The sequence below is a fragment of the Nelumbo nucifera genome, chromosome 4, assembly GCF_055504915.1.
Source record: "Nelumbo nucifera cultivar China Antique chromosome 4, China Antique-T2T, whole genome shotgun sequence".
NCBI classification, from domain to species: Eukaryota; Viridiplantae; Streptophyta; class Magnoliopsida; order Proteales; family Nelumbonaceae; genus Nelumbo; species Nelumbo nucifera.
Window position 1 is genome coordinate 61,787,358 of NC_142652.1, and position 18,338 is coordinate 61,805,695.

At 39.2% G+C, this 18,338-nt stretch overlaps 1 protein-coding gene across 3 annotated transcripts in view; it reads left to right on the forward strand.

The window, feature by feature from the left end:
* Positions 1 to 18,338, forward strand: part of LOC104590772 (uncharacterized) — a 49,788-nt gene that overhangs the window by 18,485 nt on the left and 12,965 nt on the right. For all 3 annotated transcript variants that reach the window (XM_010249517.3, XM_010249516.3, XM_088903040.1), the window contains exons 9-10: positions 10,295 to 10,393; positions 14,762 to 14,851. In XM_010249517.3, coding sequence (XP_010247819.1) covers positions 10,295 to 10,393; positions 14,762 to 14,851 — 189 coding nt within the window. The remainder of the gene's footprint in view (positions 1 to 10,294; positions 10,394 to 14,761; positions 14,852 to 18,338) is intronic.

The following is an 18,338-nucleotide window of genomic DNA, read 5'->3' on the forward strand; positions in this document are numbered from 1 at the left end:
TAGCAAAATCTGCATCCAACCCAACTACTACCTACATCTGAATTCGATCCGAAATTTAATTGGATTTGAAGACCTCATATTCGAATTTGAATCCTAATGGGTTCGGATAAAATTCGGATTTAATCTAACCCCAATTTAATTTTTAAAATATCAGAAAAATTAAAAAAATTATATAGAATATATTTTTTATAATTTTAAATATAATTATATAAAATTCATATATTAAAATCAATAAATATTATATTATAATTGGATTAGATGGAATCAAATCCGAATCTGATCTGATTATTAATTAGATATAGATTGCAACATTCGAATCCCATCCAAATTCGTGGTAATTGAAACGAACGTCATGTCGGGCCTCGAATTTTTGGGTATCATTGACCGGTCTATATAGAACATAATTATACATTATTTATTAATAAAATATATGTTTATACATACCTACCTACACACATATGAAAGAATGGTAGGATCCATCGTATGGACGCCAAAAAGGTTGCGGAATGGGTGGGCGAATTTCAAAAATTTCCTCCCTTTCTTCCAACTGGGAATCATATTCCTAGATTTTAGAATACAATATTCAAGGATCTCCTTGAACCAGAACCGAACCAGATCTGAACCAAAAGCAAAGGGGAGGGTTATACCTAATACGGAGAATCAGTATCTCCCAACGTCGGTGTTCACGCCCAAAGAGAGGTCCAAGATCTGCTCCTGCTGAAGATGACACAGCAACTGTGAAACAGAACCAGCAGAGTGCGTCCTACGCACTGAATCCTTCGCAAGAATTCTCTGGAAACAATGAGCACCGAACTGAATCAGCCTTTCAGTAAAGATTGATATCAAGAACTCTTTCTTGATCTTTCCCTCTCAGAGAGATCGAACTGGTAGGTGGAAGGCGGCGGCTGCTGGAGGAGAAACCTAGAGAAGGTGGCGAACAGCTTTTCTTCTCTAGGGTTTCTGAGATCTAATCTTCAGAATGCAGGTGGGTATCTGCGAAATCCCTTGGGTTCGAATTCTTGTAATTCGAATTAGGGTTTCTCCTCTTTCTTTTTGATTAAGAAACCTCCTAATCCAATTAGGAGTTATCCCAATCCAAATCTGTATTTGGATAAGGGATAATCTTAATCCTATCTGTAGATTAGGTTAGCATACTCCTGATCTTATCAGGAGGTTACCAGATTCAAATCTCATTTGAATTTTGGTCTCTAAGAGTGGATAGGGTGAAAACCAAATCCTATCAGCTAACCCTAATCTCAGATCCACCTTTTAAGTGGGTGATCATATCAGTCCCAGTTCGAAATGGGCTTTAGGCCTAATAAGTGTTAAGTGCTCAATTAATTTCCAATCTGCTGCCCAGTTGGGCTTCTTTGTATGGTGTGGGACCCAAGCATTGATCTACACATCAGCCACATGGGTTCGGCCCAGCCTTTGTTACAAGGTGTAGCCGAATTCACTGGGAAGCCCAGTGAACCCCTTGAGCCCATCACATGGACTCTATGGGCCCAACACTTACACTAAGTGGTCCCTGGGCCAAGCCATCTTATAAAAACCCAGGGATTGTGGGCAGATGCAAGATTAGCCCATTAGGTATTACCCTAAATGGCCTTACACTTAACCTCTCAGCCCATAATGATCAAGCACTGCCCGACAAGAGAGGACCTCTCCCTCGGCTGCAAGGAACAATGCTGCACTCTCTACTCACATGGATCCTGGGAATTAAAACCATTTGCAAACATTTTGAAACCGTACATATCTATATATCATATATATAAATTTTGCAAAACAAATTCCAACGATTGAAATCAACTGCCGGCAGTTTGGTTTCCATCAGAGAGAGTGCATCCCCGACCATTACCTTTGTCCGACAAAGGGGCCGATCCTGTCACTATGATCACTCACTCAGATGAATTTTTAGACTGTTCCAACATACCTAGGTTTTGACCCCCGCTAAGGATCTTGTTAGTGAAGGGGTATTTCGGTCTTTGTACCTATTGAGAGTGCTGATGTGTACTATTATGTTAGTTCGAGTGCCTCTTACTTAAATAAGGGCATTTATGTCTTTTCAAATTACATTAATAATATAATAACTGGTCTGGCCGAAACTAGGGTTGACTTTTCCTAATTTCGAACCAGACTTTTTCTCTTCTCCTTCCTCTTTCTTCCTTCTTCTTTTCTCTCTTCCTTCTTGCTGTTTACTTTACCTTTCAGCTAACAAACAAAACAGACTTCTAGGGCAGGCCGAACTTTAACATGGTATCAGAGCAACATCAAACAAATCAGACCTGCTAGAATTCTGTTTTCTACGCATTTGAACTAGGGTTTCTCTTGGATTTCTCAGCCGTTGGTTGGAGACTGGGAAAAGGGCTGAAAAGGAGTGATCGCCCTCTTCCCTTGGAGGTTTCTATGCCTCCGGTGGTGTCGTTGGTGATTGGTTGCTGTGGTTTCTAAGCCCTCCCCTAATTAATGTAGGGCTGGTGCATGTGGTGCAGTGGTGTTTCATTCCTTCGTGTGGTTGGCCTTCAGGCGATGAGGTAGGGAGTTTTTTTTATGCATATTTTCTGTTATGGAACACATGAGAGGTGTGGTACAGATCGTATGATGGGTTTTCAAATTGCAGTATGCTAGGGTTTATGCTGGTTTGTGTGTGATTCGAAGGGAAGTAGTGTTTTCTTAATGGTGAAACTTCCGGTAGCTGTAGAGTAGGGTTTGTGGTGTTACAAGTACGGCTTTCAGCCTTTGTTATTGCTGAAATCAGTGTGCAGATTTCGGTGAAGTGTCTGTGTGCAGTGTGCAGTGTGTAGTGCTCAGGATTCAGTGATAAGGGAATTCGGCAATGGCAGATAACAGTGATAGTAAACCTAGTGTGATGATATCTACTGGCTACCTGAATGTCCAAATGACCTCCATTGAACTGAATGGAGAAAATTATGTCCCTTGGGCCAAGTCTGTAGAGGTTTTTCTGAAGGCGAAGAAGAAGGTAAAGCACATAAGAGAGGAGAAACCCCCCACTAATTCTCTGGAGTATGAAGACTGGGAACAGGAAGATGCACAGATTATCACATGGTTGTGGAACAGTATGGAACCCAGAATCAGTGTGAACTTCATGTTTCTTGACACAACCAAAGAGGTGTGGGATTATGCTAAGAAATTGTATTCTGGTCAGGATAATACAACTAGGGTATATCAACTGTATCAGGAATTCTTCACTCTACAACAGGGAAATCAGAGCCTTGAGGAGTACTATGCCAGTATGAGAAATATCCGTAATGAGCTAAATGTCTATCACCCTCTCACTTCTGATGTCAAGGTTCAACAGCAACAGCGAGAGCAGCTTGATGTGACTCGATTTCTGGTGGGGCTGAAGTCTGAGTATGAACCAGTACGAGCCCAGATGCTAGGAGGATCTGCCCTTCCATCTTTAGAGGAGGTGTTTGCTCGTCTTTGGAGGACTTCCATTGGATCTATGGAAAACTCTAATATCTCAGATAAATCAGCATTTGTATTGTCGAGAGGACAAGGTGGCAGAAGTGGGGCTCGAGGAGCCCAGCCTGGCCGTGGTGGCAGTAGTGGTCCAGTGTATGGCCGGAGTGGTAGTGGTGGATCTACACATATCCGTGGTGGTGGTCGTACTGGAGGCAGAGATTCAGGGGGAGCTCGTGGTAGAGGACGTGGCTCGGGTCCACGGAGGTGTACTCATTGTGGTTTGGATGGACATACTATTAACTACTGCTATGACTTACATGGTTCACCCTCGACGTGGGCCAACCATGCCATGACTAGTGACACCAGTTCTAGCTTTAGACAGGAGAACCGGTCAGCTGACCAGATGCCTTCTACCCCTCCAGATGGTCCAGGCAAGGAGATGGTGAGTGTTCCTCGTGATGAGTATGAAAGGTTTGTTCAATCCACGTCACAGTAGAACATAGCTACCTTTGCACACACAGGTATGGCTTGTTTGACATCCACACCCAACCCTTGGATTATTGACTCTAGAGCCTCCGATCACATGACAGGAACTCTAGGTGTGTTTTCATCTCTCACTCATTGTTCAACATCACAATCTGTTACCCTTGCTAATGGCTCCACATCATCTATTCGTGGTGTTGGTAATGTTGACCTAGACCCTGTGTCACTATCCTCTGTTTTATATGTACCTAAGCTTCCATTTAATCTTATGTCTGTTAGTAAGCTGACCAAGTCCCTTAATTGCTCCGTTACATTTTACTCCTCTATGTGTGTTTTTCAGGATCTCAAGACGGGGATGAAGATTGGTGGAGGGCATGAAGCCGGTGGACTGTATTATCTTGATGGTGGTGGAAGAATGTCAACGGTCCTTCAATCCTCTATTTCTCCTCTCCAGTGGCATTGTAGATTTGGTCATCCCTCGCTGAAAGTGTTGAAGTCCTTGGTCCCTTCATTGAGTCAACTTTCTATTCTTGATTGTGAGTCGTGTCAATTTAGGAAACACCATCGTGTTCCCTTTAGTTCTAGGGTTGATAACCGTGTGTCGAGTCCTTTTTCTTTAATTCATTCAAATGTTTGGGGTCCTTATAAAGTGATGTCATATAATGGACACAAATATTTTGTTATTTTTGTTGATGACTTTTCAAGAATGACATGGCTCTATTTAATGAAAGAAAGAAGTGAATTATTTGCCATCTTCCAGAACATTTATGTTGAGATCCGCAATCAATTTGATGTTCACATCAAAATTTTTTGTTCTGATAATAGCTGTGAATACTTGTCTTCATCTTTTTAAGAATACTTGGACCAACATGGCATTATACACCAAACTTCATGTACCTACACCTCACAACAAAATGTGGTTGCTGAGAGAGAACCGACATCTTGTAGAAACGGCACGCTCACTCATGTACCACATGAATGTTCCCAAACCCTTTTGGAGTGATGCAATGCTCACCTCTTGTTTCTTAATTAATCGGATGCCCACATCTATTCTTGATGGTCGTTCTCCTTTCAGTGTCTTGTTCCCCAACATGTCTCCGTTTCCGCTTCCTCCTCGGGTATTTGGGTGTGTCTGCTTCATCCATAATCTGGGTCCCGGGACTAACAAGTTAGATGCACGATCCCTTAAGTGTATCTTCCTTGGCTATTCCCGGACTCAGAAAGGGTACAAGTGTTACCATCCCAGTTCTCGTCGTTCTTTGGTATGTGCTGATGTCACTTTCTTCGAGTCTACTCCGTTCTTCGTGGGGTTCGATGATGCTGCTTCCTCCACATCACCTCCTCCTCTTCCCCTTCCTGTGGCTGATCCTCCTCCTCTGGTTCCAGTCGTGCCTACGTCCTTGCCTCCGGTGCCACCATCCGTTGACCGTCCACCTATCCGTCATGTGTATACACATCGCCCACGTGTATCTTCCTTGGCTATTCCCGGACTCAGAAAGGGTACAAGTGTTACCATCCCAGTTCTCGTCGTTCTTTGGTATGTGCTGATGTCACTTTCTTCGAGTCTACTCCGTTCTTCGTGGGGTTCGATGATGCTGCTTCCTCCACATCACCTCCTCCTCTTCCCCTTCCTGTGGCTGATCCTCCTCCTCTGGTTCCAGTCGTGCCTACGTCCTTGCCTCCGGTGCCACCATCCGTTGACCGTCCACCTATCCGTCATGTGTATACACATCGCCCACGTGTACCGGCTACGCCTTCTCCGGCTTCATCACCGTCGACAGATCCGGCTCCAGATCCGACACCAGCCTCCGACTTTGATCTTTTTATTGCCTTACGGAAAGGTAAATGCACCTACACCCTTCACACTATTTCCAATTTTGTTTCCCTTACTTACCTCTCCAGAGTGGTGCCGTGCTATGGAAGAAGAGCTCTCTGCCCTACATCATAATCACACTTGGGACCTCACCACTCTTCCTCCTGGGAAGCAGGCTGTCGGTTGTAAGTGGGTGTATACAGTTAAGTACTTGCCAGATGGTCGTGTTGAGCGCCTGAAGGCGCGACTGGTTGCAAAAGGGTACTCCCAAACCTATGGCATTGACTACATAGATCTCCCCGGTTGCTAAGATAGGGTCAGTTCGTGTTGTCATTTCCCTTGCAGCTATGTATGATTGGCCTCTACATCAACTAGATATCAAAAATGCCTTTTTGCATGGCGATTTGCTCGAGGAGGTCTACATGGAGCAACCACCAGGGTTTGTTGCTCAGGGGGAGGATGGTAAGGTATGCAGACTTAAGAAAGCTATATATGGACTTAAACAGTCCCCTCGAGCATGGTTTGGTAGGTTTAGTGAGGTGGTCAAGAAGTTTGGTATGAAACAATGCCAAGTTGATCACTCTGTCTTCAGTCATGACTCTCCGGCAGGTAAAATACTACTGGTGGTGTATGTAGATGATATCGTTGTGACTAGGAATGATAAAATGGGCATTGACAGATTGAAGGCATTTCTACAGGAACACTTTCAGACAAAGGACCTTGGCAAATTGAAATACTTTTTGGGCATAGACGTAGCAAGATCTAAGCATGGCATTAATTTGTGTCAGAGGAAATATGTGCTTGATTTACAGGAAGAAATAGGTTTGTTGGGTACTAAACCGACTGAGACACCTATGGAAACAAATACGAGGCTGAGCAGTGATATAGGTGAAGTATTTGAAGACCCTGGCAGATACCGACGTCTTGTAGGCAAACTAAACTACCTATCCATTACTCGGTCAGATATTTCATTTGCGGTTAATGTGGTGAGTCAGTTCATGTAGAAACCTTTGGTCCCACATTGGAATGCAGTGCTAAGGATTGTGAGGTACTTGAAAGGAGCTCCTGGCCGTGGTTTGCTATACAAAAGTGGTGGAAAACTGGAAGTAAAAGGATACACCGATGCTGATTGGGCAGGTTCTATGTCTGATAGACGGTCTACCACAGGCTATTGCACCTTCCTGGGGGGTAACTTGGTAATGTGGAAAAGTAAGAAGCAAACAATTGTGGCAAGAAGTAGTGCAGAAGCAGAATATAGGGCCATGGCACATACTGCTTGTGAATTGGTGTGGCTAAGGAACCTTCTACAGGAGATAGGATATGACATCAGTACTCCAATGAAGCTCTATTGTGACAATCAGGCGGCGGTTCATATCTCTTCCAATCCGGTGTTTCATGAAAGAACCAAGCACATCGAAGTTGACTGTCATTTTGTGAGAGAGAAGGTGCTGAATGGAGTGATAGAGACTGCATATGTTAATACAGGAAATCAGTGGCTAGACTTGTTTACAAAAGGTTTGAGTCGGGGGAGAGTGGACTACATATGTAACAAGCTGGGATTATATGATATATACTCACCAGCTTGAGGGGGAGTGTTAGTGAAGGGGTATTTCGGTCTTTGTATCTATTGAGAGTGCTGATGTGTACTATTATGTTAGTTCGAGTGCCTCTTACTTAAATAAGGGCACTTATGTCATTTCCAATTACATTAATAATATAATAACAGGTCTGGCCGAAACTAGGGTTGACTTTTCCTAATTTCGAACCAGACTTTTTCTCTTCTCCTTCCTCTTTCTTCCTTCTTCTTTTCTCTCTTCCTTCTTGCTGTTTACTTTACCTTTCAGCTAACAAACAAAACAGACTTCTAGGGCAGGCCGAAGTTTAACAGATCTCATTGATTGGCACATCAAAGACAGCCTAATCCGACACCCAGTGAAGTATCATAATCGAGTCTAGGGGTCAGGTGTAACTTTCCAGTTTTGCCCATCAATCTCCAAGGTCTAGGGAAAAACCGGAAATCTGGTCCAGTTCAAAGATTCGAGTAATCCCACACTGCATGTGCCTCGGGTCTCACCCTGGCGGTTGAGACAGGCCACCCCAACAGTTGGTGGCACACCAGTGTCAGCCTTGGCAGGATAAATCTCCCCAGACTTATCCAACGGCTGTGAACATTCAAAACTAACACGAGTCTCAATAAGTATCCAGTTTTAGGGTCTTACACAGAAACACACCGCATAACATGAATCAAACATGCACTTTATTCATTTACACCAAATATCAGAAGTACATCAAAACTGATTGAAGCTAAGGGCATACAAAAATTGTCCAACAATATACACACCACCAATGTTTTAAAACGTGAAGGCGTGACACGAGGCATTCTACTACCTAGAGGCATGAGGCGTAGCTCATAATGCAAGTGGCGTAAGCCTCCCGAACACAAGGAGGCGTAAGCCTCCTTAAGAGGAGGGGGGATCTCATTTTTCTTTATTTTTAATAAAAATCTTTTATATTAAGAAGAATAAAGATGCATAACATTAGTTGAAAGGGGGGGTCTGGGCAGTCGAAGAGGCAAGGGACAAACCACTTTCTTTCCCCTTATCTTTTCTTCCCTTCCCTTTCCTTTCCTTTTCTTTTCTTTTCTTTCCTTTTCTCTTTTTTTTTTCTTTTCTTTCTTTTTCTTTCCCTTCCCTTTCTTTCCCTTTCCTTTCCTTTCCTTTTTTTCTCTTTTTTTTTTTCCTGTCATTTTATATAAGATGTGCATGAGGCGTATGCCTCTAGTACACCTCATGAAAAAAGCGCAAGAGGCGTACACCTCTTGAACCTGAGGCATATGCCTCAGAGGTGTTAGCGCCTTTGGCATACGCCTCAGGGTGTACGCCTCCCACGCCTTTTAAAACACTGCACACTACACACACATATATATACACATATATATACACATATATATATATATATATACATGTATGAATTAGTGTATTGCTAATGTGGAACGACCTGACCCATTTGACCAGAATGGTCGAACTGGTGACTCGTAACCTGGAGGTAAAAACAGTTTGGCCTCCAGGTTGGTTTTTAAAACACTACTCTTATGTATGTATTTTATATTTTTATATTACTTTTAGTTTTTATCAATATTAGTTTTTTTTTAAATTTACTATTAGTATTATTATTATTGTTTAATTATTTTAATTATTATTAATGTTTTTAAAATTTTAATCAATATTAACTTTTAGTTTTTATTTTTTTTTAATAATATCAAAGGGATTCTTTTTTATTTTTATCACATGTTAAATTAATTCATACTATTGATTTGCGTTTTGCCTAAAAACACCAAAAAATTTTACTCTTGATCAATGACGTAGATCACCTCACATTGTGTATGTGAGATGGACGGAATCAAAATACAAGGTGTGGCCTGAACCACACAACACTTTGTAGAACACTTGTATATAGGGGTGGTGTGGTTTAGGCTAGTAAATTTTGACCGCAGTAAAGAACGCCTATTCTGCTATGGTGTGAACCACACCACACCTGTGGTGTAGTTGAAAACACACCACCCAATTTCTCAACCCCACAATGGAACACCCCCTTAGTTGTTTATTTATATATTTTCTATATGCAGTTATATGCTCCCCATCTTTATTTTTAATTGTTCCAGGCTGCTGTTTTGTTTTTTCTATTTGTCACAGTCGACAGGGTAATTTGGTCTTTGTACCCTCTTTTATTATGTCGTATATAAAAGCCAATGAGGGGGGCGGCAGAACCTGATTGTTCTATGTATTTTCTGTAGTTTTTGTTTTTTTTTTCTGTATTCTGTATATTTTATCTACTTGTACATATTTTTATTTTGTTTATGACATCATTAGTGACCTCTTTGGCCTGGATGATTGAACCTCTGATCCACCACTTGGATTGAAAAGTGGTTCCGTTTCCAGGTGAGCTTTTAAAACACTGTCATTAACATCTTCAATATGAGACTTTGTTGTTGCAACTTGCAACCACATCAACAGCTTGCCTCATAACTTCAATTTACTCAACCACTACATTGTCTTCAACCTTGACCTCAAGCTGATCATGAGTGTGAATCTACCTTTTGCAGCAATGTCTACCTTTTCTTGGCTTGCACCTTCTTGAATTTCAATTCTACTGTTGACTATTCAACATCAGTCAATTGATGATCTTGTTTCCTTTTATTTACAATTTGAAAGGTAACTTAATTTGGCAATTTAGCTGCTTATCAGACCGTTCTACATATGCGACCATAAGGTTGAACTCGATGCTCTTTAGGTGTTCAAGTAAAAAAATATTGATTTATTGCTTGAGGATTCTTTTAGTGTTGCTTAGAATTCACTATTTTCTTTTGGTTTGTTTTTTCCCATTATTTTGGACTAATGTTGTTTTTTATGAAATTACTGATGGTACATGCTATGAGCTATATATTGTTTACATGCATTTTTCATTCTTCATAAAACCGGCTAAATTTTTATTTGTTTGTTGAGATAACATCAATAGATGTTATGGCCCTATTGTCTTCATTGTCTCTAATGTTTTTCATCATGTATGAAATAGGGTGTTGATATTCAACTAGGAATGGCGATTGATAGTACCAAGGCCACACTGGCAGTGAAACGGAGACTTGCATGTGAGATGGTGAAGTACTGGCATCAGGTATGGTACACCCTATTTTCATTGTTGATGAAACTCTTAACAATCTCAAGGTCTTCATGCATTTCCATCTGTTTGTTGAAAACTCCATTTGGTCAGGTGAGGTGAGTAGATTCCTATGTCACAAAAATGGATAAGTAAATATATACATATTTTTTAATGTGAGGTGGGTCTTGGCACAACGGTTGGGTTGCTCCCTTTCGAGCTGGGTGACTAGGGTTCAAATCTTGGAAACAGCTTCTCTGTATGTGCAGGGGTAAGGCTGCATACATATGTCCCTTCCTTGTGCACTGGGCTGCCCTATACACATTTTTTAATGTGCACAATGACTATGAATAGTTTTATGAAATTTCATATTAATCATAAAATATTAAGCCACAAGTTGAATCAGTAAATGATGAAAAATGGCAACTTTACCTGATTTGCAGAAATACATGATTTATGAATGACCTCCCTATGTTAAGGGAGAAAACATGTGTAGAAGGATTAAGAATATGAACCTTTAGGTTTACATACACTTACTTGTAACCAGAAAACATGTTTGATAAGAAATAAAAATAGAAGAGAAGAAGAGAGATACAAAAGAAAGAGAAGAGAAGCAACTCTAGATAGAAGAAAACAGTATTGTTGCTATTGGTTTCTCTTTCTTGTATTTATAAATCTAGTTACATTAAGTATAAAAAAGACATAAATATCTTACCATTAATAAGGACAAAATAACCCCTAAAACCATCAACTAAGATAATTTTTTTTTTCCCTTTAGGCACTTCTCAAGCTGAGCATAAATGCTATTCATGCACAGTTTGCCAAGATTATCTTCAATGTAGTTTTGGACCTTCTAGTGAAGATATCAACTTGTTATTGACTAGATTTTTACAAAAGGTAGGCAAACCTCTCCACAAGAAGTTTTCTCTTGAACAAAAGGTTGATCTACTTCAATATGTTTTCTCCAGTAACATTGTATTGGATCATGAGCTATATTAATAGATTCATTGTTATCATAATAAAATCTTAAGGGACCATTAACACAGACCCAACTACCTTAGAGTTTTTAGATGCAGTAACTCAGAAACACCATGCACCATAGCATGATAATTTGTTATGGCACTAGGCCGCTACAACAGACTGCCTCTTACTACTCCACATTACAAGATCCCTAATCACAAATTTGCAATAATTGGGAGCGGACCTTTTATCATCCATACAACTAACTCAGTCTACATCAATATAAGCTTCTGGTTTAAGATTTTCATGTGAGTTCTTCAAATAATAGAGAATATGGTCATCTGCCTCTAAGTGTGGAACTAGGAACGTCGATGGACTCCAAAAGTCTGATACCCTATTCAGCTTTGAATTCGATAATCCCCGGTTTGGATGTTACTTGCATCCAGTTATTAATCAGATTGATGCAGATTTAATCCCATCTGATCTGATTAAAATTCAAGTCCAATAAAAGTTATTATTTATGTATATGTGTAGTATAATTATGTATATATATTATATAATTATATAAAGTTTATATAATTGATAATTGGATGTGGATGCGTATGTAGTTGGATCAATTTTGAATCTGATCTGATTACAGTACTATGTGGAACCTTTGTATTGATGCATATTGGGTTATCAAACTATTATATGATTATATCTAGTCTCATGCACAAATAGAGCAATTAACCCACAAACATCTAAAAGCTTCTTTTTCACTAATATGTTATCCCTCATTGTCATTAATCTTGCTTTAGGATCTATAAGAGTATCTACTAGCTTCACTCAAAGCTTACCTATATCCTTCAACAAGCTTAAAACATATTTTCCTAACAAATGAAGATTCCCCTCTTATATCGAGCAGCCTTGATACTCAAGAAATACTTCAGGTAACTAGGGTCCTTAATTTCAAACACTGATGTGCTAGAATGTACTTGAACTTGCAAAATTTAGGCTGTTTATTCCTTGATCACTCTATTATATCTACAAATATAAATTATTGAAGTTAGAAAATCCTCAGTTCACTTGATAAACAATATATGATTAGAATGAGACTATTTAAAACCAAACTTTTGAACAATATTGCTGAACCTTTCAAAAAGGAGAAGCAATCTGTAGCAAGCTGAAGGGGTAGAAGGGCTAGGAGCAGAGCAAAGGACTAGGGTTGAAGTAGTAATAACTGATTTTAAGCGCTCATAATTTAACAATGGATATAGCACTAAACAGAATGGAATGGCAAGATAAGATTTGTGTGGCTCAACCCATAAAGTTTAGACAAGGTTGGATGATGGTGATGATGATGATTGTTCAAACTTTCAAACCAAGCTTGAAATTGCTATTTCAACAGGGTAGTAAAAAATTGAAAAACAAAACTTCAAATATCCCCCGAAATATGGTGATCCTGATGCTCATAACTTCTTTTCTCATGTTTCTCAACTTACCACTTGACTCATGACCTAAATCATATGGTTTCTAGGATTTGAGCTTGTAGAAGAGAACAAATACAGCAGATGAGAGGCTCTGATACCAATTTGAGCTCAGAAATATATTTGATAAAATATAGAAACAGAAGAAAAGAAGATAGATATAAGAGAACAAAGTAGATAGAAACTCTTTATACAAGAAAAGAAAACTATATTGAAGCCGTCAGTTGTTCTTGTATTTGTCAGTCTAGATACATTATTAATTGTTAAAAACCTATTTACCCCTCATAAGTTGTCAGAAATCTGAAAAAGACACATAGCCTACCATGAATCAGACAAAACATACTTCCCAAAACTACCAATAAACATAAATTATTTTCTCTTTTCAATACACTTAGGCTGAAATGGGTGCACACTCGTCAATATATAAAGGGAATATAATTAGTTACTCGCCTAGCTGGACATATGGTTGGGACAAGGCTTAGATGATAATTATGATGATGAATTAGTTACTTGCCTCCATTAGGATGCTTATATCTATACTCCTTTCCGATCTGGTTGCATAGTGATGGTCCTAATGAACCTCTAAAATGCCTAAGCAGTTGCATAGTTGATGCCTAGGTGATGTTTTAATTACACTGGTTGAATTACTTATCAATAAAAGGTAAACCCACATTGGTTGAATCATGATTTTATATAAAATAGTTAAGCTAAAATAAAAAGAAGCGCAGAAGATATGTAGAACTAAGAAGAGTGGGGGAAAGATGAAAGAAATACAGAAAAGCTAAAAGTGTCATTTCTTGAATTTATTAGAGTTCTGTTAACAGAGTTGGTTGTGATTGTTTGAGGAAAAGGAAGAAAAAGAAAGAAAGAAACAAAAAGAAATTATTCAAGTCAATGATCCACATTTCCATTTTGAGGCCTTATTCAAAAATGGAACTACAGGAAACCTTGAAATCATCTCATGGTATCATAGATGAAATAATGTTATTTATTTATTTATTTTTGATCAATAAATAATGTTTTTTATTCCCGATACCAAATTAGTTTGGCTTGGCATAAAAGAACTATATAAAGAACAGATTCCCACAACTGTTTTTGATGTTGATCCTTTCAAAATTTAGGCCAAATTTTCTGATTCATTTGGTTGAATGGAATATCTATTAGCATTTGCATTGCTAGGTGATTTCCAATATCTATTGTATGATTTGTCACTTGTCTGTTTGTTGTTTTAATTGCTCCTCATACACATATGATTTGATTCTGGATTTGTGTTTCTTTATCCATTGTAATTTGTAAATCTTGCTTTATCTTCTAGACTACCTACTGCTAGGAATGATGATGGATTTTTTTTGGCATTGGTTACTGTCAATAAAAGTTATCCAGCCTTGCTACTAAAGTAGGCTATAATTTGAAGAACCATATCCACCCCCCACGATGAGTTGGCAGTATTGGAAATTACAAGTCAGGAAACTTAATACTTGCATCTTTATTCCCCCAATAAAGTTGGACTTTTGCCACTTACTAGCAATTTAATAAACAGTCAAATTAGCTGATGCAAAACAGTTGAATAAGGGCCTTGTTGAATATTTGGAGTTACAATTTGTTACCTAGATCTCTGACCTGCCTAGTATCTCAATTTTTTTTTCAATTATTTTTTCTGAGCTTGTGAATGTATTTAATGTCACTTCTCATTAGGAACGTCACTTGACTGACTTACCTGGCTCTAGTTGTTGTACAACCTGGTTAGACTCTCCCATCCCTGTGACATATTTCTCAGGTCTGGATTGGGAATTACTGCATTAGCTAAGTGCATGTCTGGAATACATTAGATCAAAGCTGTCTATCCTATTCAGTGTTTTCTGTTCTATTATTGATCATTATATTCAGTTTTATCAGTCTCTGAAAGATGAAGATGTAGTGTTCCCACCATGAACTTAATTATTATCTCTATTTCTTTCAGGCTGAGGATAACATTATCAATCTTCCATTAGCAAATGGTTGGGGTGAAAAGCATCAACTCTATGTCAAGTGGAAACACAATGAAGCTAAGGTATCTTTCATTATATACAGTGCTTCCTTTATTATATTGTTTTTTCATGCTAATATATACTAATTCCAATTTCCTACCTATTTATACCATGCTTGCCACTATTATTTAATCAGTTCTTGTCATTTCTTTGAATCCTTTTAGTTTTTATTATGTATTGAAGTTTTTTGAAGCAACATGGGACCTTTTTAATCTTCCAAAGGGAAAGAAACCAATGGGTTGTTGAAAATGATGAGAGATCCATCATATGGATGGCCGAACCCTGTAGGAAGGTTGGGCGAAATTTAAAAAATTTCTTTCTCCCATGTGGGAATCGCATTCCCTATTTCAGAAAACTGCATTTTCAAGGATCAATCTTGAAACCAAACCGGACCAGATCTGAAACCAAAAGGGAGTAGAGGGATATACCTGATACGGAGTAATAGTAAACCCCCAATGAAGGTGTTCATGCCCAAGGAGAAGACCAAAGACTGCTTCCACCGAAGATGACATGGTGTGAGGCGAAGCAGAATCAGCAGGACGGCTCTTTAGAAAGAACTGAATTCTTCAACAAGAATATGATGGAGGGCTGGTGAGCACGACTTCAGATTGCCTCTTCTAGCAAAAGGCAATATCAAGAACCGTTCTTGATCACTCCCATTGGTGGAGATCGAACTGGGTAGGGGTGGCAAGAGCAGGAAAGAAAAGAGCAGAAGACAAGAGCAGTCAAACTGTATTGTCTCTCTCTGTAATTCAGCAGACTGTAAGTGTGTTTTGAGGTCCGCCTGCTCTTTTATTTATAGCCTTAAAGAGAGGATCTCCTAATTCCATTAGGAGTTTCCTAATCCAAATCTTTTATTTGGATTTTGACTCTCTTTAAGAGATAAGGATAATTCCTTATCTTATTTGTAGATAAAGATCAGCCTTTCTAAACAAATTAGAAGTTTCTGATCCAAATCTTTATTTGGATCTGGACTCTTTAAATGGATAGGGATAATCCCTTATCCTATCTACTGATCCAAATCCCAGAACTGCCCCCTATTTAATTAATTTTATTAAGCCAGTTTGAATTGGGCTTTAGGCCCATTAAGTCTATGTGCTCACTTAACCTCTTAATCTGTTGCCCAGTTGGCTATCCTTATATGGCGTGGGACCCAAACATTGATCTACAATCAGCCACATGGGTTCAGCCCAGCCTTTGTTACAAAGCCTGGCCAAGTTCACTGTATGAGACAGTGAACCCCTGAGTCCATCACCAGGGGCTCTTAATGGGCTCAACATTTACACTAAATGGTCATTGGGTCAAGCGACCTTATAAAAACCCAAGGACTGTGGGCAGATGCAAGATTAGCCCATTAGGTATTACCCTCAATGGTCTTAAACTTAACCTCTCAGCCCATAATGATCAAACACTGCCCGACAAGAGAGGACCTCTCCCTCGGCTGCAAGGAACAGTGCTGCACTCTCTACTCACATGGATCCTGTGAATTAAAACCTTTGGAAACCTTTTTGAAACCATAATATATATATATATGTATATCTCTATGTAAATATATTTTGCAAAAACAAATTTCAACGGTTGAAATCGACTGCCGACAGTTTTAGGTTTCCATCAGAGGGAGTGCATCCCCGACCATTCACTTTGTCCGACAAAGGGGCTGATCCTGTCACTATGATCACCCACTCAGATGAATTCTCGGACTGTCCCAACATACCCAGGTTTTGACCCCCTCTAAGGATCTCACTGATTGGCATATCAAAGACAGCCCATTCCGACACCTAGTGTAGTATCATAATCGAGTCTAGGGGTCAGGTGTAACATTCCGGTTTTGCCCATCTATCTCCATGGTCCAGGGTAATACTGGAATTTTGGTCCGGTTCAGGGTTACAAGAAAACCCACACTGCATGTACCTCAGGTCTCACCCTGGCAGTTGAGACAAGCCACGCTAACCAATTTGGCGGCACATCAGTGTTAGCCTTGGTAGGATAAATCTCCCTAGATCTATCCAACGGCTATGAAGATTCTAAATTAACATGACTCTCATATGTGTCCAGTTTAAGGGTATTACACAGAAACACACCATAATAACATGAATCAAATATGTATTTTATTCATTTACAATAAATGTCATAATGTACATAATTCTGATTGGAACTAAGGGCATACACTTTCTAACAGTTGTAAGTGGGTATTTACAGTAAAACATCGAACTTATGGATCTATTGAAATGTGTGAGGAAAGACTGGTGGCAAAGGGATTCTCTCAAACACATGGTGTGGATTATAGCGAGATTTTTGCTCCCGTTGTCAGGATGAATTCTGTCTTGTTATCTCTAGCATCAACTATTCATGGCCTCTTCATCAGTTAGATGTGAAGATTGCCTTTTTGAACAATGACCTTGTTAGAGCCGACAGTACAAGGGTATTTTTGTCCTTTGTCTATCTAATTGAGAGTGAATAGTCTGTTTTGTTTAAGTTATGTGTCCCATACTTAATGAGGGACAATACTGTCTTTTGTAATTCAGTTATAGAATATAAATAAAAAGTGGGTCGGCTGGGAGAGATGACTTTTTCTCTTCTAGACTGAACCCTTCTCTTTCTCTCTTTCTTCTTCTTCTTCTTCTTCTTCTTCATCTTCTTCTTCTTCTTCTTCTTCTTCTTCTTCTTCTTCATACTTCGGACCTAGAACTGAATAGGATTAATCAACCTATTCACATCGTATCAAAGCAATAAGAAGCCAGTTTCGATTTTTAATCTTTCATCGCCTTCCATCTTCCTAGGATCACCATATCATATATATATATATATTTTTTTTTCTGAATAACTCTTAGACAGATTGGAAGTTTGGTAAAGGGCCAAAAAGGAGTGGTCGTTTTTTGTTGTTGGAGGTAAATATGCCTCTAGTTGCGGTGGTGGTGTACTAAATACCCTCTACTTGATGATACGAAGAGGGATGGTTGTGGACAAGTGTGAACAGAAATTTCTATTCGGACAATAGTGGACTGCAGCTACTTCCTTTTGGTCTGGATTTCATTTATGTGGTAGTGTGGATTGGTAGGTATGCATATGAACCTCTTTTCCTTCTGTTTATACTTGGATATATGAGTTGAAAGTAGGGTTTTCGGGTGCTGAATTCATGAAAACAACAGTGTGGTCATAATTATATTTTGTTGTGTAGTGTGTGGTGTGGTGCTGAATAGTAGAGCATGACTCCTTTGTTTTAATAGTGATTTCTTTGTGAAGTGAGGTGAATCAGTTAGGATGGCATCAACTAGAGATGGTAGTGACAATAAGGAAGGTGTTATGATTTCTCCTGATTACTTAAATGTTCAAATGACCTCTATTAAGTTAAATGAGAGAACTATGTGCCATGAGCCAAATCTGTGGAGGTGTTTTTAAGAGCCAAGAAAAAGGCGAAACATGTGAGAGAGGAGAAACCCCCCTCTGATTCTCTAGGGTTTAGTGATTGGGACAGGAGGATGCACAGATTATGACCTGGTTGTGGAATAG